We start from the raw sequence: 22,389 nt of genomic DNA, 5'->3' as shown, positions 1-22,389 counted from the left end.
AGATGCTTTTATCCAAAGTGTCTTCCAAACAAAGAGAAAGGAATATCATGGTTTATTGGTAATATTATGGTTTACTGAAATACCTTAGAGCACCATGGTACATGTAATATGATAATCATTCAATACTCAACTCTTGTGAAGAAATATGATTTATAGTGTAGTCACAGCTCATGAGCTCAACAGGATGAATGTTTTTGATGCTCTAAAAAGAAGGCGCATGACTCTCAGCTGAGAGCTTCTGTGGGAATGTTGCCCACTGATTGTGGTGGCATCTAATCCTTTGGCCACACCAATGAATGCTGGGACTGTCTCACAACAGGGTGTGGGTCTGAGAGAGCGTTATACCCCTATTAGATTACAAAGAGTTTCCACACAGGTGAGTATTTTAAGCTTTAAAATCACCTTATTAATTCCAAAGGGAGTTTTGAAGTTTATGAAGGACAGCTCCTTTCTTCTAGGCTAATATTTACATAAATTATTGCACAGATAGGCTTGAATCATAAAAAAATCATTGTACATAATAATACTGTAAAGTTCTTACCTCATAAGTAGTTTACTTATGTATTCATTATTAACTTTTAATCATACTGTTACACAGGACTGTCTTGTAATACTGTAAATGAACAGTTGATGATCCAGAGAGAATGAGAGGGCATTTGCCTGAAAGCTGAAAGATTTGCCATTCAAATCAGTCCTGCTGCTAATCTCTCTTCCCGGATATGTGCCTTACAGTCAGACCTCCTGCAGGGGCAGCCCTAAACTCACTCATCCACTTACTGCACATAATTATTGCCATATTAGAAATAAGACCGGCATCTCCCTACCTCGCCTGCACAGTGGACTGACCCACACTCTATTACTCTGTCTGCTCTTATTGTAGTTTTTGACTAAATGCCCTGGTGAAGGGCTCCACTCTGAGTGCTTCCTCCTTTTTGTGCCTTTTTTTGTGAGTTCTTACTTTCTTTGTTTAGATAAGGGCTTCCAGACTAGGTCTACAGAATCTGCTGGCAGGGAACCAACACATTCAATCAGACCTGTGACGTGAAGTAAAGAAACCTGACTAGAACATGTCCGGGTCATATTTCAGTCACTATTAATTACCAAACAAAAATCTGTTTGGTGACATGTGTGGCACTAAATTATCCCCATTTGCTTTATTTTTATTATTTATATCTGTGATCTTTTTCACAATAAGATAGCGAGAATCAGTACTTAATCAGAGTATTAACAGTTCTAAACTGGCTTCATTTTCTCAATAGAAAAAATAGTTTCTTAGGTTTTATATTTCTTTTAACATTTAGATGAAATATAAACTGTGATTCACCCATTGATATGTATTTATTTTTAATGTGCTCTATAGCATGGCACATTATTGTACATTTTTTTTTTTATTACAAAATTTGCAACTTAGAACAAAAATAGTGCAAAAGGAAAAATAGTGCAATGTATTTTAAAAAGTTTGTGGTCAGATAAGATTTCTTTTAAATAAATTAATACTTTTATTCTGCAAGGATGCATTGAATTGATCAAAAGTGACAGTAAAGACATTCATAATGTTACAAAAGTTTTCTATTTCAAATAAATGCTGTTCTTTTGAACTTTCTATTCATCAAGGAATAGAAAAAGTATCAGTTTTCCTAAAGATATTAAGCAGCACAGCTGTTCTCAACATAAATAAATGCAGCCTTGGGGACCATAAGAGACTTCTTTCAAAAAGATTATTATTATTATTATTTTTTATTTTATTTTTTATAAAAAATCACACCGACCCAAACTTTTTCGGTAGTGTACGTAATTTGAGAAAAGCTAGATAAACATTTGAGCAAGTTAGATAACTAACTGTCTCCATATTGTGGCAGGCAGACACTTACTGTGCTGTGAGAACACAGCAGTTCTTCACTGTAATCCATGTATTACATCACTCAAGTTCTTACTGAAAGACCCCATATAGTGCTGCTGTTTGAGTTTTCTTTTCAGTGTGTTTGGGACACTGCAAAAGACTATAATAGGACTATAATTCCTTCTCTTCTTCACCTTTATCATAGCTGGGAACCAAGAAACTCCAGTGTAGTCTTCTCATCCTCTCACACTTTTTCAGTGGCTCTGATTAGTAGGTCATTAGTTACTAGGAGTTGTAATCTGTTTTGGCTAGAGCTGCGTTAACAAGATTTACTCCTAATTGATGTGGCTAAAATTATCAGTATACGAGAAAACATGTTTGTGAGAGGCAGCATGCCATTGTAGCTTTTTTCAGTCATTGTTGATCTTGGTTTAGACATTTGGGTTTTGGACAATCGTTGTTCTGTTTCAGTGAAGACCAATAGAATTCGGTTACAGTGCTTTGAAGTTCCTGAATTCTTTTGTTTATTAGATTAGGTGTTCCTAACCTCCTAGTCTGTCTTTTGCAAGTGCTTCTGTCCAAATAAGAGGTGGCAGATGGCATGGACGATTGGTGAAATGAACAGAATAATACATAAACATTCCCATATGTCTGCACAGTATCCAGCTGTTCACATTCAGATGTTTTTGTCAAATATGCCATATTTGAACAAAAGTGAATGTGGATGATTATCCACAAAATCCAGGTCACTGTAAACCTTTTTTAAAATGCAAGCTATATTTGTCAAAAAGTTAGGAGGAAGCTTGGCTACATTAAAGAAAAGAGAAGGCCAAGATCTTCGATTGTGTTCTCACACAATGAAAATATATGTCAGCAAAAGTGAAAATGTATACTCAGCAGAACTGCTAGCATTGCTGCCCTGAAATGCTTCCCAGTTATGTAATGCATGTAGCTTGGATCAAGCTAAACACATTGTGGTTTAATTAAGTTGTGTCTAATCGCTTGGCAGATTCTGCAGAAAGATTGATGACTCTTGTTGAGGTGTAAACTGTTATCACTCTCTCTGTTTGGGTTGGGTTTTGTTAATGTGTTTTACGTGTCAGGACCTGTCCATGGGGAGGAGGGGGTCAGTCAGCGCTTCTGGTGAAGGATGACCCACTCCATCTGTCTGGGGTCAGGTGGGTGTTTATGGTAATTTGCTCACCCGTTGAGTTAAGGGTATCCGGAGCTATTTCAAATGCCAGCCATGTGCCAGCATGCAGAAGGAGAGCAGTCTAGGTTAAAGGCCTATTCATACCAAATCAAAATGTTCAGCACCTATGCTGCTAGTTTGGGATCTGTAAGATTTTTTTTTTATTATTATTTATTTTTATATTTCTTTTCTTCTTTCTTCTTACTTTTGTCTGAAAGAAATATATCATTTTATTTAGCAAGGATGCATTTAATTGATCAAAAGTCACAGTAAAGACTTACAATGTTACAAAAGATTTGTTTCAAATAAATGCTGTTCTTTTGAAAGGTCTATTCATCAAAGAATCCTGAAAAAAATGCATCATGGTTTCCACAAAAATATTAAGCAGCACAACAAACTTTTTTTAACATTAAAGGGTTAGTTCATCCAGGGTTAGTTCTGTCATTAATTACTCACCCTCATGTTGAAGACCTTCGTTCATCTTCAGAACACAAATTAAGATATTTTTGATGAAATCCGAGAGGTTTTTTTATCTCCCATAGAAAGCAATGAAATTACCACATTCAAGGTCCAGAGTTAGTAAAGACATTGTTAACATAGTCAACGTGACTACAGTGGTTCAACCATAATGTTATGAAGCAACGAGAATACTTTTTGTGCGCCAAAACAAAAATAGCAACTTTATTCAACAATCTCTTCTCTTCTGTGTCATTCTCTTACACTGTTTACGTCCAGTGCTTCCACGTTTACATCCGAACAGTACTTAATGACAGAAATTTCATTTTTTGGTGAACTAACCCTTTAATAAGCACCAAATCAGCATTAGAATGATTTCTGAAGGATCATGTGACACTGAAGACTGGAGTAATGATGCTGAAAATTCAGCCTTATTTTTACTACATTTATTACACTTATTTATCATTTTAAATATTTTCAAAATATAACTATTATTATTATTTTTTTTTTTTTGCTGTAATGTTTTTGCTGTATTTTTGATCAAATAAATGCAGCCTTGGTGAGCATATCAGACTTCTTTCAAAAAAATTACAGACTACAAACTTTTGTATTCATCACAAAAAAGTTTTAAATTACTGGATGTTATGATGCTTTTTAGGATAGGTGAGTTTTTTTTGTTTAATAATTGTTCTGGTTTATTGTTTTTGTTTGTTTTTCCAGAGAATATTTCTCTAATCACCATCAAACTCTGTGTGAATGGTTTTGATGTAAAAATGTATTTAGTCACATAGGATTTACTGTGAATGTTTTAACACTGTCTGGCATTAAAAGAGATTTATAGAGGGAAAAAGTTCAAACAATTGTGGGATTAAGATGGTACTTAAGCATTATCTGCACAGGCTGTCAGAAAAAAAATCATCAGAGTCTGGATTTAGATGTTAAAGGATTTGAATATTTACTGTATTGACATTACATGATTGACTGAATGTGGCTTTTGATGGATGCAGAAACTTTGAAACTTTTCAATCACCTTTCAACTGTAATCCACCCTTCATCATATTCTCTTTTTTTATTTCATGAAATGGTGAAGTAAAATAGTTTAAGGAGTGATGAGGTAGCAAGAGGCATTAATAAAAATAAAAAAAATCATAAAAAAAAAAACTAGAGGAAATGATTTACTAAAATTAAATCAACTGGAAGGCTGAGAGAAACACTCCATAAAGATGCACCGCTGTGTGCATGTGATAAAGTGAGAGACGGTTGCTTGTTTTGAGTGGGCTGTTAATGATATGTGATGTACTGAAGAGGGATGTAAATGGAGGTGTCTATCTAAAAACAGCCCTGCACACTGTATATTTGCCCTCCAGCTGAAGGAGTGGGAGTCGAGGAGTGGTCAGGGTGACACAGCAGCAGGCAGCTAGAAAATGAAGTGGGGCTGGAGCTGCATTCCTGAAATAACAGTCAGTTCTGGGAGTTGACTCTAAGGAGGAAGTTGCTACATGGTCTCGTTCCTGCTTGGGCCAGTATGAAACAGTCTTGTGATGTGTATGTTTGGGGACATACACATCACATAGTTTATTATAATACCATCTAGGATTAGTTATCTTTGCTGTGTTTAAACTTTATCAAGCTGAGCTCAAACTGATTTGAATTTAGCTGACTCTAAACATACCTCCAATGTCCAAAAATGCTGTCTAGGTAGGTAGCTCAGTAGGTTTTGAAACACAGCTCTCTTCAGGTCGTACCTGGCTACATTTTCATTTGTTTTCTGCCTTTATGATGCCTTACTGTTTCCACATATATGTGGACTTTTTCTTTACTGGTTTATGGGATAACTTGCCATTCATATTCAAGCAACAGCAATGTCAAATGCTAGTCTTCAGCATTAGGTCTACACTGAAACAGATCTTTTGTAAACACCTCAGACCCTGCTGATAAAATTACTTCTCCACTGAAGCTGTTTTATGGAGCCCATCCAATTCAGAGTCTCCTCATCACTCTGTCCCACTTTCAGCCCTCGACCTTTCCCTACTGCGCTATCAGAGCCGGCTCTGTTCTGCTTCAGTGCCCCTGCTAATAAACACGTCTCAAACGGACCTCAGATTTAGCAGCCTGCATGAAATCTATGGACCGAAATGGATGGTAATGTTTTTATGATGTGATTGTTTTATAATAAGCAGAATGTATTTGGTTTCAACTGATCTAGGCCTACATTTCTTTCTCTCTCTCTCTTTTTGGAAATGGGTGGCAGGTGAAGAACTTTAGAAGCATGACACACTGAGAAATGCATTCTAATGTGAACAGTGTCAGACTTAAATGTCAGACTAGTGTGATGACTATGTGAAGGGTCTGGGGTCAGTTCTGGATTCCTGGACCATTTTTAACCAGTTTCATCTATGAGCTCAATTTGTTGAGTTTAAGTGTACACTACTTCTGTACTCTACTGTTCAAAAGCTTCAGGTTGGTAAGATTTTTTTAAAAATGATTTTGAAAGAAGTCTCTTATGCTGACCAAAGCTGCATTTATTTGATTCAAAAATACTGTAAAAAAAAAAAAAAAAAAAACAGTAATTTTGTTTTTTAATATTATTTAGAATGTAAAATAACTTTTTTATTAGAATTTTCAGCATCATTACTCCAGTCTTCAGGGTCACATTATCCTTCAGAAATCATTCTAATATGCTGATTCGGGGCACAAGAAACATTTCTTAGTATTATCAATGCTGAAAACAGTTGTGCTTCTTAATATTTTTGTGGAAACCCAACCTGAACTCAACATATCCATTACGAGGTGGAGATTTTAAATGAATTTGTATGATGTGAATTGTACAAAAAGATAATTAGGAAAAAAATAAGCTTGAAGGTCCACCCCTAACCCCACACATATATAATATATAATAAATATATATATATATATATATATATATATATATATATATATATATGTATAATATAAATTATTGATATCATCCTCCACAGCACAAACTCATCACAGGCAGCCCATCTCAGGTCTTTTCAAGTCTACAGTCTATTTTTATAAAGAGGTTTTGAAATATTCACAAACCTTTAGTCTGTAGACACAGCTTATCTGACTATTGGCTAAGTATATGAGTACTAAATGTAGAGTCTTCTCTATGAATCAGAAAATCCTCGGGAATTGTACATTTCCAATTTTTACAGGAAAACTATTCCTGTAAATCAAGAAATGTTTTCATCTTTGAGATAAATGATCATATAGTTATGTTCCACCTCTGGGATTTGCTGGGATTTGTGTGTGTGTGTGTGTGTGTGATGGAAGTGCATGTGTCGGAGTATGTATTTTCATGTCTTGACGTGCTACACATGGTGGACTGACTGCATACCCGAGACAGACGCCCAAAACAGCTGCTCCTGCCTTTAGTGCACCTGGATGGGCTGCTGTCCTACAGTATGATGGGTTACACTCATCTGCGTGCAATTTCTGTGCATCTCCCATTTAGTTCACAAGGAAATGAAAAAAGAAAGTACAGACATTGCTTTGAGCGGTTTGCCACTCCCTCTAACACACCTTTATTAGGCACACCTATGGTTGAGACTCTTCTGTAGACAGTTATTTTATTGTGTTTGGTGTAACAGACAGAAATGTGGTTAATGGAGTGAAACTACTGTCTTTATTGCATTAAGATGGAATAATGAAGTTTCATTTATATTGACTTGTGCTTAAATGACAGTTAAGAAGATGGATGGCACTTTCTGGGGAGAGATAGGCAAAGCCCCTTGCTGATCTTTGACCTCTCACACATTGATGCTAGAGATCTGCATGTGTGGGTTTCCCAAGGGCCCCTGTGCTTGTATGGAACTGTTCAGATAGTGCTACATGGCTATCTAAGTCCATCGTCCACTGATGCTCAAGTCTTTAATTCAATCTGCCCCTCCTTTCCATGCCTTTCTAATGGAGTGTTCTCAGATTTACTCTCCATTTCCTCCACACCTTATCAAGTTATATCCATGTGCCAGCTCATTTTAAGATGTTTTACCACAGAGCATTCTCTTTAGTTTGCAGTGTTTGACACTTAAGGCTCATATCTGGATCATCTCCTGTTCTTTATTTGCAGCTTTCATCATTTCTTAATTGCAGTGCTGCTGTCTGCACTTGCCCTAATTAATATAATAACCTGTTACTTGCAGTTGCCAAAAAGTTATTCTGCCATTTGTCAGTTGTGTGCCAATTTTCCTTATCTAGGAATCATTATGTTGGATTAAAATGGGAAAAACAGGCCAATGTTGATTATTAATGGATGTGATGTAAGGAATAAAAGCTGTTCCTTATTCCCCAGGGATGTGAGTTGTGTCCCTTATGATATGAAACCACCAGATGCTCACTTGCCATTTATGTGCTGTGTTCTGCAACGTAGAATGAGATCTTAAATGTAACTCATCCACATAGTTTTGGTCATGGGTGATACCTCAAATCACGCAGCATGTTTTCTTAATAAGCAGATATTGACTTTGATTTCCCATAAAGGTGTTTCACTCCGCACCAACAAATGCCACCAAACACCAAATTACAAAATGTAGCAGCAGGTTTTACAAGGCTCAACTCACTTTTTTAACATGTCTGGTTATTACTTTTCTTTGCCTGCGTGGCTTCAGAGTTATTATGTGTTGATGATTTGGGGGGGAAAAAAATTGTTTTTCCAATTTTATTCAGAATAATATGCTTACAAAATGCTTTTTTTTTTTTTTTTTTTTTTTTTTTATATATATATATATATAAGTACTTGAGGACACAGTGCCTTCATCAGTGCTAGACAAACAAGCTAAGAGTGGTTTTGATTTGGGAATTTTGGCTGATTGGACTGATATTTTGCTGCCAAATTGTGTGGAATATATAGTGCAACAGTTTATGTTCTGGAAATAAGTCACATTCATTTAATATAAGCTATTAAAACAGACCTGCTATGAGCTATGAGGTTATTAATCGATGATATATGATCTTGTTGAAGCCATCAGTTTACATTATTTTAACTTATTTTTTAAATAATTATGTTTATAAGTGAATTCCTGGTGGCAAAACTGTATTACCCATGATTCTGCAAAAATATCTCCACCAATCAGAGAACTGAAACAAGCAAATCACTCCAAAATAACTCTTTTGTGCCCACCCACTCCCATGAAACACTGAAAATGATGCAAGTCAATCATGTGCTCTCAACCTACTTAAAAATTGTCTATGTAAATAATCAACATCTTTAAATCAATAATTTTGTATCTGTCCATTAATTTAATTGGATTGTCATTCGCAATGCTTCATGGGAATGTAGTTCTTTCCCTCATTACAACCGTTAAGTACACCGTTTTGATTTTCAAATACTGTTTTTGCTTCAAAATGAATTTATAACATTGCGATTCACCTTGTAGCTGGTTGGTTTGTTTGTTTTGAGAAAAATGAATTGGAAAAATACTTTTGGAACCAAGGCTGCTGAAAAAGTGGGCAGGCAGGCACATCTCTTTTCTGTCTCCAGTGCTTTAACAAACACCAAACCATGTTAAGACAAGCTAGATCTATGTGGCCTGGCCTTCCTCTGTCTGTGGTAAATGGCTGGTTCAGAGTCTGGGGTCTTGATGCAGTAATTCTTGGTGGTGGAAGTGTAGACCAGTTCCACATCATTACATTACAGCACTGCAGATCACCTTAAACCACCCTTAAATCAATACAGAGAGGGAGGGGAAAGAACAAAGGCAGTAAAGAGAAGAGGAGGGAGGAGAAGGAAAAGGGTAGCGGTGTTTTTCAGTGGCCAATGAATGAAATCTTTCTCTGGATGGAGAGCTGAGAAGTCTTTTTTTATTTCTCTCTCTTGTTCTTGTACTTTCATACTCATCAGGCCCTCTGCTGGTCTACATTGATCTCTCAGTCATCTCCTGCATGCTTGCTTTTTTAACCATTTCCTGTTTTGGATTATGTATTGGCTCATACAATGCCTTTGTGTTTTTATATACACTTTTCTATTTTTACTGAACTATATAATAAACTGAAGCAGCTGTTCAATAGGGAGAGGAAGAGTTGTATTATTATTTGAAAATTTTATTTATTCTGTAATAATAATAAAAATAATAGAGTATGGTTTTTGTGGTCATGTATGAAAATGTAATCATGTCAATCATGTCAGCCACTGACAGTAGAGAGAGCAAGGAATGTTGAAATGTAAGAGGTTTGTCCGAATTACTGGAAAGGAAGATGAGGAAAAAGGGAGATGAAATGCCTGAAATGACACATGTGAAATGTAATTGGTGTTTGCGCACAAAGCAAAATTTGCTACTGTGCTCTGTTGTCAGGCTTTTGCTGTGGTTGTTAGCATGTTGCTATGCAGTTGCTAGGGTGTTTTAGCTGATTTTTCAGGTTCATTTATTCATTCATGTTTTGTCTGTTTTTTATTGAGAGTCAGCTGACAATCAATCAAAAAAAATGTCTTCATGCCTTAAAGTAGCCTGAATGTAACTCGACACCCTTGCTTCAATTAATATACGCGGAGATCCATTCGGTTAACTTATTGAGGTAAACGCTGCACAATGGTATCACTTTTTACAATGTTGGTCACATGACGGTAATTAACATGATTAGCCTTTTGCTTGACTATATTATCAAACAGCTAATAATGTGTTGCTAATGTTACAAACCATGTTACCGTTCTTCATCTCAGAGTCAGGCAGCTGCCTTCTAAAAATCAGTATCCTTAGAAGCTTTGAACAACTGAGAACGTCAGTGGCATATAGTTCATCATAACATCGTAATATTCATCATACACCTTTATTTTTCATATTTTTCATTTACATTTTTCATATCAACAGAAAAATATACCAGGATATATTCTCTTGAGACACCCCTGCTTCAGAATGGTCATAGTTAATGATATGCTAAAGACAACAGCACATAGACATATATATATATATATATATATATATATATATATATACATACATATATATATATATATATATATATATATATATATAACAACATTAAAACTTGATTTTCACCACAGAGGGACTTTAAATAAAATTATGGAAAATTGTTTCCATTTCTTGTAATTAAACATGAAATAAAATATAAATATTAGATGAAAAACTTTAACAGAAAAATTACTGAAATAAAATACATTTAGGTTGAAGTACTAAAATTACTAAAATAAATTAAACATAAATAGAAATATAAAAAGTCTACAATATACGGCGTGGTACTGTTGTAAAGCTGACCTGATTCAGTTACATTTATATTGAAGCTTAATTTTTTAAGTTTTTAAACAATGGCAGAGAAGTTCAAGCCTGTTACATATGCCTTTGAATCAAGAACTGTTTCTGTCTGTCTGTTTGCTCTACACCTGCCAGTTTTAAGTGTTTATTTTAAACCACTTTCACTAGGATCTCTCTCTTTTATAAGCAAGAGCTATAGACACTCAGCCTTTACTCTGAGAGGCAGGTGATCGACAGCCCCCGTGACAAGCACATCTTCATATCAATGTGTATGTAAGAGTATTATTGTGTGTAATTGCTTTAACCCTCACTCTAGGTACAGAGCTTTAATGGTCTCAGTGAGACATGGATATGGAGTAGAGAAACTAGACAGGTGCAATTCAAAGTAGATCCCAGGCTTAAATGAAAGAGTGGAAGTGAAGTGCATGTGTGTGAGGAGAGATTCAATACACTTAGTATTTTCTCTCAGCTGTCATCCTGGCCATCTCCTCTAGACACAGTTGTTTCATAAAATGCATTGGCAGCATTTTAAGGGTGCCTCTGGATCGACATTCGCAGGACTGTTTCGTATAGGTTTCTTCATCAGGGTGTGGACCATCCTACTATGGTGTGGTCGGACAGCAGAATGACAGCTGCTGAAGAGAGGAACAGGAGATGGAAGGATAGAGAAAGGGGAATTCAGAGGATGGCAGCCATTAAAATCTGCTGAGATGGCTACACGCAGTCTGGAGATGAGGTCATGCATGTCATCCAATCGGAGATTGATTTTTGAGGTTGCATTTGTGAGGTCGATATGAGCTGCTGCCCCACTGTTAATCAAACCTTCATTCTTGCGAATTAGCACCATGCTGTTAATCGTCTAAATGAAGCGTGGCCTGGCGGTGATGTGTGGGCAAAATAAGCCTAAGTGGTCTTTGTTCCCTTTGTTTGTTATGGTGTAAATTTAATGTGTGAATTTCTGTAAACACGGATATCATTTGAGCTTTAAGTCAAAATGAAATCAAAATTGAACCTAACAGTATACACTACAATTCAAAATTTTGTGGTTAGTAAGAGAGTATGTGTGTGTGTGTAACAACTAGTACTTGTATTTAGCAATAATGCATTAAACTGATCAAAACTTACCGTAAAGACATTTAAATTTTTAGAAAAGATTTCCATTTCAAATAACTTAATATTTTTCCAAAAATATTAAACACCGAAGACTGGAGTAATGGCTGCAGAAAATTCTGCTTTGCCTTCACAGGAATAAATTACATTTTAAAATATATTAAAATAGAAAGCAGCTATTTTCAATTACAATAATATTGTGAAATAATGATATTTTACAATTTTTTTTTAAAAGTGTAGCCAGGGGGAGCATCAGATACTTCTTTCAAAAACATTGAAAATCTTACAAACTCAAACATTTGAATGATTGTGTACTTGTTATTTTTTTTCATTATTATTCTGAACAATTCATCAGTGTACATTTTTAAAAGAAAATGTCTTGATAGTCAAATTGTTATTACTTACACCTACTCTGACTTTCATTTCCTGATGTCAGGCTACACTTTAAAGCCCAAAGTATACTTTAGCCGCCCGCGTTCTGCGACGGTCCACGCAGTGCAATTTTTGTCATCAGGAGGACTTTTCACTAACCAATCAATTCCTAATGGATACAATAAAAATTAATTCCTGCTTTTATTTCTTAAATTTCCTGTTTTGCTTGGGAGAATGATCATTTAGAATTTTGATTATTGACTTTAACTGTGTTTTTTAGGTTCATGATGTTGAAAGACTAGTACAGCTCACAGTTGAGCTGTCAATAGAATACAGATTTTCTAAAATAACTTTGCAAACTAAAATCTTACTACTTTTGCTTAAACTAGAGTGAATTACTAGAGTGAGCTATAAGGATAAAATCAAAATTTAGGTTTTCAGAGTGAGAAAACTCCACAAAGTCACTAAGTGTTTTTATTCAGTTTGTTTTCTACCATTTAAAACAGAAAAGCTGCAGCATCCTCTCAAAAAGTAGCAAGAAGAATAATAATTTATTTAATATTTTAATATTGCCCTATTAAAATTTGTTTCTCTTGCTGTTCTTCATGGTGAGTTTGTTGAGCAGGTGTCACCTGTTTGTTTCTGAGCAGACAGCTGTGCAATTGAACTCCATGGATGACTGTGAACTATGTTGAGATCGCTGGTCTTCATACATTCCTGCAGAACGCTGGCACTCCAGCTGCCCGCCGAGATTCTGTCACATTAAATATCTCTTGTCTACTGCTTGTCTTGCTGTATAAATCAACCTCTGTCTATCTTTATTTCTTTTTCTACCTTGCTTTACCTGTTTCTCAGTTTCTCTGTCATTCTCTCTCTTCCTATCTGTCTAGATCACTCATTTTAGCGACATTTCTCGTATTTCTTCTCTTTATAGCTGCTTAGTCTTGACAAGAATACATAAATCCCTCAGTCAGTGGCTTTTGATGTTTCTCTCCCATCCCCAAGTGGCAGGACACATCTACTGATTTGTGGGGGCTTGTCAGGGCCTGTGCCGAGTATTTGGTCTGTTCTGACCCGTCGGTGCTTTGTTCTACCCCCTGCTGTCTGCAGAAATGGGTCAGTGTCTCCAGTATGTTCCATGCATGTGTCTGAGTGCCAGGCTTTGAATTGGTTATTGCACAGGAAATCACGGCTTATGTTACAGAGATCCCAAATAGCACCAGCAGCAGCCCGGACACATAGGGGTGTGTGTGTGTGGAAGCTGTATTTCACAGTTCACTCTCAGTGGTTTTCATCACCGGCGGGCAGCTGTTCGCATGCCAAAGGAACCAAATAACATACTGTTTATAATCTACATTTGCTTATTCACTGATTATGTACTGTATACGTTTATTCATTTGTTTGGATTTGAATTGTTGCAATTGTTCATTTGCATTTGTTTTGTTTATATTTACAGTACAAAGCCATAATAAACCTATGCTGGATACCAATTTTCATTTTCCCACTAAAGAACAAAACTATCTTGTGCGTTGGTGATGGTAAATGACATATGAGTAAGCCAGAATGCCATTTCTGGTGCATATTATTACATTATAAAGTCGTCCTAATAGAGAACCTCACAAATGAGGCCACTTCATCTTTTTTTTTTTTTTTTTTTTTTTTACCCACTTAAGTGGTACTTGGATACATCTTTATCAAGGTTTTTCCTGGGTCAATAATGGTCTTTGGTGGTGGCGGAAAACACGGTCACCCACACACATAGTACAAAGTGAACTGCACACAGAAACATATGAACTGCGAGCCAGTACTGACAATAAATCCACAATAAATGTTTATTGTTAATTATTGGTTATGTTAAATGTTGGTTATAATGAAAGGATTCGCGAGCATGCAGAACTTGCGCTGAACAAAAACTCTGCCATTTTGAGTGGATTCTGACTAACTTAAACACATCTGATTGGCCATTGTGTTCACGCGCTCAACAGATATGTCTGTAATTGGCTAAAAAAAAATCTCAATGCTGCAAAAACACATTGTAAATAGAAACATTTGATGCTCTTCACATAGTTCTTGCACAAACACTCACAGGGGTGTTTTAAAGCAGCCGGATATCAGTGGGTACCAGTACTGCAGAACGGCAGGTATTATTTATTATTAATTATCAAATATGATCAAATAAATTATATAATGATAATGAACATATAATGATAAAAAAATCTTTGACAGGACAATGATTAATTGAAGTGGCCGCCGAAATATTTGTAAGAAAACCCTTTTATATGCAATTTAACATTTTCTTCTGTTGTCTTTGAAGTATGGTTAAAGTGTACTGACACATTCATGGTAATCTGTAATATACTTTAATGTAATTTCTACTGACGCTTGTCATATATTGAAATATATTCATAATTTCACATTTGTAATTTTGTAATGGTAAAGTTGCAATTTAGTATATTTAAAATATATTAACTTTAAGTATAATATTGAATAACACACTATAGTTAAATTATATAATCAAGTACTTTACGTGTGCTTTAGTATGTTAGTCAACACAGCAAAATGAATGTAGGCTAATTCTTTGCACGGCAAAAGATTATTTAAAAATATACTCAAGATTTGAAGTGCACTACAAGTGCACATTCAGAACAAGTGCATTAAGTGTACTTCTTTTTCATAAGGGTTGCCATATTGGATGCCTACTGACTTGCTTTTTTCAATGTACTATAATTTGGGATGCTCCTGGCTTCTAATCTATAGGATGGATGGTATGTGAACATTTAGTCATAGTATGTTTTCCACCTTTTTAACTGTAGAGCACAACACCATACTGCAGCTGTATGCAGTATTACATGTATGTGTGTGTTTGTTTTCATATGCACACAGTTATAGACTAGACTGGGGCTGCTTGCATCAGTGCAGGACAAGTAAGCAAAATAAATCCTGAGTTGGGTAGTTAGTGGACAACAAGGGGTTTCAATTCCCGTGTGAGCAGCCAAGCAAACCTGCCACTTCTGAATCAGCATGATTTGACCTGCAGAATGCTTGCTTCAAAATGGACTTCTAAATGGACTCGTTCCTCACTAGATTTTGTGGTTTGCATGCTACATTCCCTCCAGCCTTGTAAGCGTGACCTATACGTTTATGAAATATCAGTTCATCTGGATTGAAGACAGCAAGAATGCATACTTTCATGCAGGGCCCCTAATCCACAGCAATCTGCTCTGGGTGGGATTTGGGAAAAGACTTGGCTGCTTACTCAAAAGAGATATCCCAAAATGCCTCTGAACAGACGCCCACCCTGACAGCAGGTAGCCCGCTTAAAAAAGAGCTCATTCTGCCATGTCTAGGAGTGTTTTTATTATGCCAAGTTCTTTCCTTGGGCTTATTTTCATCTCTTGTTATGGAAGTATGCTGAAGCTTGATAAGATGATAATAGAGATTTGGGTGGGCTCCACCTAGAATACCTTAGCAACCTCGTAGCAACAACCTAGCACCCACAGAAAACAGCCTAACAATCCAGCAGTGAATATTTTTAGGTCAGCATCACTCATTTTTATACAGAAAATGTATCAGTCTAGTTTTTCATAATTTTTTTTTTCTTTATCTCATAAGATTCTTTTCTGTATTCTGTCTCATTCCTCTGTTTTTCACTGTCTGTTTTAATCAGTCAGATCTTATCGGCTTCATCACCACACTGTGCGTGACCTACATTTAGGTGTGGCTGCATATGTCTCTCTCTCGCTCTCTCAATCTCTGTACCTCTCAGTCTTTCTCCAGCTTTCACCCCATCCCCCTCTCTTCTCTTACTGGCCATGAGAGACCTCTGCTTTGCCTGTCAATAGATTCATGTCTGATGAAGGCCTGTTCACCAATGAGGTTTTATCATCTTTGCTTGTCTATTTTCAATTCTTTTTGCTTCCATCTTCTACTCTGTTCTTTTTTTCTGCCCTTTACTTTGTGTTCTTGTATGAGAGAATATGGAGCAGACGGCATCGGGTTCCTTTAATGAACGCTTCTTTGTCTTTTGAGGACATCGGAGTATGTGTCTATGCATATTTAATGTATACGACACACTCACTGTCCATGTCTCGTGTGTGTCTCTGAAAGGGATGTTCTAGATAAGGTGTGTATGTCAGAGAAGCTGATTGTGTTTTCATTTTGGACATTTGTGTTTATAATTAAAACCAAGCCTATTGCTCTGTGTGTGTTTGTCTTCAAGATCACAATCACTTTATCACTTGAATCTGGCTCCATACGGTCAGACTGCCCTGGTCTGAATGTGTGTTAACCAGTTCTTACAAGTAGTGTTGACGCATCAAATGTATCTTTGTATGAATTGCAGTGGAATGTATGTGCAGAGCTGCATCATTTGCTGGGGGAAGGGAGTGTTTCTCAACATCAGCACTGATGCATTGTGGGAGATTCATTCCAGCTGTAGCAGAGAATATTAAAGTGTATCACACCATTACTCTTTCCCATAAGGTCTGACACCCTTGACATACTGACCTCTCTATGTACCAAGCGGAAAGATTCCCTGATGGGTTCAGTGTTGCAGAAAGGCTTGCCATAATGGTTTGATAGGTTTTCTCCGTCTGAATTTTTAATTTTAGGTTGGTCAGCATCTAGACAACATCTCTGCAACACACAGTTTAACAAACAATACTTCCATCTTGTGTGGAGGCTGTGGCTTTTTTTTTTTCCCAGACAGATGAGAGGTTGTCAGTTGGCTTTTGCAAGAATCCAAGCATGTTTGCATGTGTCTCTGAGTGTGTGACCTTGTACAACCTTTAGCACTCTTCACTGTATGCTTTTGTTGTCATTCGTAATTTAATGTAGTGATATTTTATTTTATTTTTTTTTTATTTATTACTCTAACATCTTTCTTTTTCTGTCTTTCTTTCATGTTGATGCTGTGCTGTTGATGCTGTGGCTCTAAATCAGGTGAGACAGATCTCTGATCCTACACAACACGTACACTCACGTTTACGCCCCAAATGGTTTTGTGGGTAAAGCAATTTCACTGAATTGGTGGTTGGTTTGTTTTCCTGCTGTTTATAATTATGTTTGACCAATCCATTAGATCCACTTTGGTAACTCACCAATTAAACAAAAATAAAATTGGACAAAAACAATATGATGCTTTGCAATCTGACCCATCTGTCAGTAAATTTTAACTGAGCAGCTTTGGGTCTTGATGTAGAGATATTTTATGAACGATTGTTTTTACTGCTGGTACAGCAAAAAAAAAAAAAAAAAAAAAATTTAAACATAAAGTTGTCTAAATGTACACACATTTCTATTTGCAAATTCATAAGTCAACACCATTGCTGAGTATTTTCTCCTTAAAACTGCAGTGAACCAAAGACAGTCTCAAAAACGTGATTTAATATCGCTGGTGTTTCTGACGTCACAACTTTGAAACCAATCAGGTCAACGTGTGATCGTCAGCAAGTGGATCTCTGAGCTGGAGTGAGTGGAGGCGGGGCTAATTTGCATAATTATAGAACCGTGTGTACTAAATAAGGCAATGGTGTAGAGTTACATTCAAGCTATTTTAAGGCATGAAGAAAAAAAATGTTTAAATGTGTCATTTTGGTCGTCAAAGATGAGTTTTAAGGGATAAAATGATTGGCTACAGGGGGACTTTTTTATTTGTTTATTCATTCACCCTTTATTTATTATTTTTTTTTATGTATATTCACTTTTTCACTGAGACCAGTGTAATATTATTTCCTGCATTTGGATGCAAAGCTTATCTCACTATTAGTTGAGGTAGTGGTACAGCTTCAGTGTTTACTCTACAGCTATGAATTTAATAATTCATGATTTACATTATTTTTTTTATAATGGCATTTAATCCATATGCATATCACAAAACATGTGTCTATGTTTTTTGTTTATTCTGGTATTTGCCCTCTAGACCTCCATTTAGTGTGTTGCTGTAAATGTGATTTATTTTTTTTATTAAGGGGTGACTTGAAATTATATTCTGTGGGAATTTGTGCATTCCTTGAAGACTCGAGATAAAATACTAAAATATGCTAGTTTAAAGTTAGAATGAAAGACAAGTAGCGACAGACCTTCCATTTTGAGGTGTACATCTGAGTATAATGGATTAATAAAAAAAAAGAAAAAATGTAGGGCGGGGACTTGGTTCTATCCATAAGTTGATTGGATTTTGAGATGTGGACATTGCAACCAAAAATGAATGTGATCTTGCAGTTGATTTTGGAGAGGTGGGGTTTAAGTCGACTGTTACAATCTCCTAATTACGGTAGTTATGACGTGAATGCAGCATAAGCTCGCTGTTTTGATTCGGTAGGAACTAAAAAAGGTGGCTGCTGTTTGTTTGCGGTGCTCTGTGACAGGTCTTGTATAAACTCTGCATAGCACGAAAGCGCGCTTATGACGTATGATGTCTGCGCGAACAGGGTGCGCGAGGGTGTGTAAAAACATTCGCTGACAGGCAGGTAGGACATCGTATTATTTCATTTGGACTGAATATAAAGATTGGATGAACATTTTATGGTCCTACGCCTTCCACAGACGATATATATTTATACAAATACATTTAGTCCGTTTAACATAGTGATTGCTATCAGGATATGAGGAGACTTTCAACCAGTTTAACAAAAATATTACAATTTACAAAACCGAATAATACATTTTAATTTCATCCCAAACTTTAATATGCCATGACAAACCCTACGTAGAAAAACAATGTTTAAGCTCAAAATGGAATTTCACTTTATCTTTCTTTATATTTGCCCATCTCTCTATTACACTCATCCATGGGCTGTTTATTTGCATCCAAGCTTTGATTATATAATGAATAGCACAATGTTTTTCTCAAGCCTTTTTGCTAATCACTGCTAATTGCAGTCAGTCATTTAAATACTACATGAGATTTTCATTCTCACGGGCATTAGTGACTCCTGGGTGTGCTTGTGTAAGAGTGCCTTTTAAAACAACATGTGTTGTGAGAATGTTAAGATGTTTTGGCTGTGAAGTTTTTGAATTTTTACAATTTGTTTTGTCTGGAAGAGCTCTGTTATGTTTTTTGTCAAAAGTTCACAGATTACAAGGCAAGCGGAGGCCACGTGTTTTTTTTTTTTTTTTTTTTTTTTTTTGTAGATTATGCCTCAAGTAAAAGTAGTGTTGTTGTTTTGGAGTGAGATATTGAATCTTTTTAACTATTGAACTCTTGACAGAAGGTGAAAGCAAAGGCTGTTAGATCTTTCACTACCTTATTTACCTTCCTGCAAGATAAAAAAAGTAACTAAAGAGAGAGACTGCAGTCAGTTGTTAAATCCCCGGTTTGATGGAAGAAGAATGAAAGGAAAGCATTTCAAAGTATTTTCAGCTTTATTCTTAGAAATGTCCTTCTTTTACATTCTTGAATTAAATTCTTCAGTGTGGGTCCTAGATATGCTCTCTCACATATTGATAGAGCCAGAGAACATAACGACTACCATGAGATAGCGATAGGATTTGTTTGTTCAAGCTGAACACACAGCCCAATATATTGATGCAAAAATGTCCTTAGCGATTTATACACACAGAGCCTGAGTCACGCAGGGAGTACAACACATGCTCGAGCTCTGGCAGTGACATCACCTGTCTTGTGGTCAAAGTACAGTTCCTCTATCCGGCTCTAAAACACGGCACTCTCTCAGAGCTACCAGACAGCCGGCTGGTACACACGCGCAGTGACTTGAGAGCAAACTACAGCGGTTAATAAGACATTCAAGAGAAAGGAACAGGAAGTGAGCGGCTGGATTTTCCTGCTGGCTATGGATTGGTGACTTGCTGGATTCCATGGAGCCTTTAGCTTTTCAAAGTGCCCTCTCACGCTTCTTTGCCTTTTAAACAAACGTGGAACAACCTGTCAGTTCCTTTCAGTTTCTATCCTTCCATTTCTACCCATAGCGTTCCCTCTCCTTTTAGTTCCTTCAGTTTTGCTTTCTCCTTTATTGCCGTGGCGAAATGAGCGCTGCGGCATCATACCGACAGTATCTTCAGGAACTCGAGGAAAAGAAAGGTTGGTTTCATTCAATATGTTTTGTTGCTGGTTGGTCATTTGCCTTATATAAAATATTCCACATAGCTTATACTCTCAGTCTGTGCATGTGTTGCAGTTGTTTGGAAAGTTAGCTCACACTGACATGCCGTAAGCTGAATGTTTTTGTGATTGACCCCATGAGCATGTTAAGAGCTAAATCGATGGTAAACTGCAGGCAGGATTCAAATGAAGAGGTCAGCTGTTGTACATTAGCTTATTAACTCTGTAGTAACCATGTCTGTATGCGGATACTAAGAGCGGACACTAGTCCTTCGATAAAGGGAGATTTTTGCTCCTGTTGACTAACTAGGGTCATAGTCGGTTGGGAGCAAATGCACCAATATGTGAATCAAGTCTATTGAGATCAAAGTAGACTCACCTCTTCACCTTCCCTTAGGCACTCCAAAGCATTCAAATACGTTGCTATGGTAGCTTTAAGTCAGTCACTAGTTATTAGTGATTAAATGTTTATTGAGCTATGACATTTGAGGTTGGTGTGGAAATTGAGGCTTTCTTTGCGCGTGTCATTGGTCGGTGTTGTCCGTCAGATAATCCTGCCCACAATAATGGCTTAGTGGCTAAGTTTATGCACGTGTATGAGTGTGTGTTTTGAACAGGGATGGTGTATTCCTCAGCAGCTGTGCTGAATGGTCATAATTTGTTTAAAGGGAGTTGTTCATCTTTAGACTGTCTCTTTCTTACTGTGATCACTTGACAACCATATGACTTCTTATTAGTTTGCAGAGATATAAGCACCTATCTGTTTATAACTTCAAATGACACCTGTCATTTTGAACATACCCTTTAGATTTTTTGCAGATGTCGCCAAAGAGTCACCTTCAATTTTTTGATATTGTTAATTGAAGATGGTACGGTATTTATTTCCTTTGTAATTCAATCCCAGATCATGGGGCCGACATTTGCACATGGCTTTTAGTGGATGGAATCAACCGCAAGTGTGTTGACCATATGGAGCAACACGGGGTGGGTGTGGAGGGTATGTTGGATTCTAGTAATACCTAGACAGTAACGCTATTGTCTAAGGCCTGCCAGGCCAATCCCAAAATAATGTTGAGAGAGGTCATTGCATATAACTTAAATGGCTGAAAGTTAAGGTTAAGTTTCAAGGAGACTATTTTTGAGGATACTACAGCCTAGTTAGTATCAGTAAAAGTCATATAAGGCTATTAAAGACAGTGATGTGTTCTGTCTTTTGAATGATATTCTGTGTGTCCATACACCATTTTTTCTTAGTTTGAAGAACATTTTAATCTAAAGAACCATTTTCCACTATAAGGAACCTTTTGTGCAATGGAAAGGTTCAATTGATGTTGAAGGCTCTTCATGGAACCAGAGATTCCAATAAAGAAGAGTGTAGTAGAATTAAATAAGGTATAGCTGTGGTTTGTTGTTTCGCTGGGTGATGTTACAGGTTGGGGCACTTGGACCTTGTTTAAAGACAGATGGTAGATGAATGAGTTAGGGTGTAAGTGTAGTTTAGAACAGCAGGTATGGGCGTCTGGTAGTGTTTGTCTCTTGAAATCTGGTCACTGTGGCTTGACTTGCTGTGCCATCTCCCCCCAGAACTATAATCCACCTAACCCTGATTAGGCTCAATCCCCCTCAACACTGGCTCAGACTCTGCAAGCTCACCACCAAGCCACAGACAGTCCATCCTCTAACATCCTCTTGCACACATTTCTCACTGAGGTCTTTACTGTTGTGCACTTTAGGCTTCTTCAAGGCCTAAAAACAGAATTCTTCAACTGAGATTCAGGGAGTACACGAGTCCATACTCAGCATTTATTCATCAAAATACATGCCCCACCTCTCACATATACAGTCAGACAGCTGGCAGAGAATAATAGCTTTGCATCATCCAACTCCCCATCTGTGCAAACATACGATTTATTACATACTGCAAAGCTTTGTAAAGCTTTCTGTAAATATCAACACTACAGACATAATATTTGATGAATAGGAATGTGTAGGATTTGTTTTGAGGATGTGAAAGGGTCTGATCAGTTTGTCATCAGGCGGATGCAGAGAATTAAAATTTGGGTCTTTTTTTTTTTTTTTTTTTTGTCCTTTCTATAAATTTATTCAAAAATACAATTAAAAATGGGAG

General features: G+C 36.6%; 1 protein-coding gene across 9 annotated transcripts in view; it reads left to right on the top strand.

The window, feature by feature from the left end:
• The window catches only part of macf1a (microtubule actin crosslinking factor 1a), a 182,457-nt gene that overhangs the window by 26,001 nt on the left and 134,067 nt on the right, over positions 1-22,389 (top strand). Inside the window, exon 1 of one of the 9 annotated variants that reach the window (XM_051872296.1) lies at positions 19,875-20,240. The exons of the other annotated variants lie outside the window; for them this stretch is intronic. Coding sequence (XP_051728256.1) covers positions 20,186-20,240 — 55 coding nt within the window. The 5' untranslated portion in view covers positions 19,875-20,185. Of the gene's footprint in view, positions 1-19,874; positions 20,241-22,389 lie in introns of those variants that run through there. 9 annotated transcript variants of the gene reach the window in all.

This window comes from Ctenopharyngodon idella, chromosome 19, assembly GCF_019924925.1.
Source record: "Ctenopharyngodon idella isolate HZGC_01 chromosome 19, HZGC01, whole genome shotgun sequence".
Classification (NCBI taxonomy): domain Eukaryota; kingdom Metazoa; phylum Chordata; class Actinopteri; order Cypriniformes; family Xenocyprididae; genus Ctenopharyngodon; species Ctenopharyngodon idella.
This window is presented reverse-complemented; position numbering and strand designations above follow the sequence as displayed.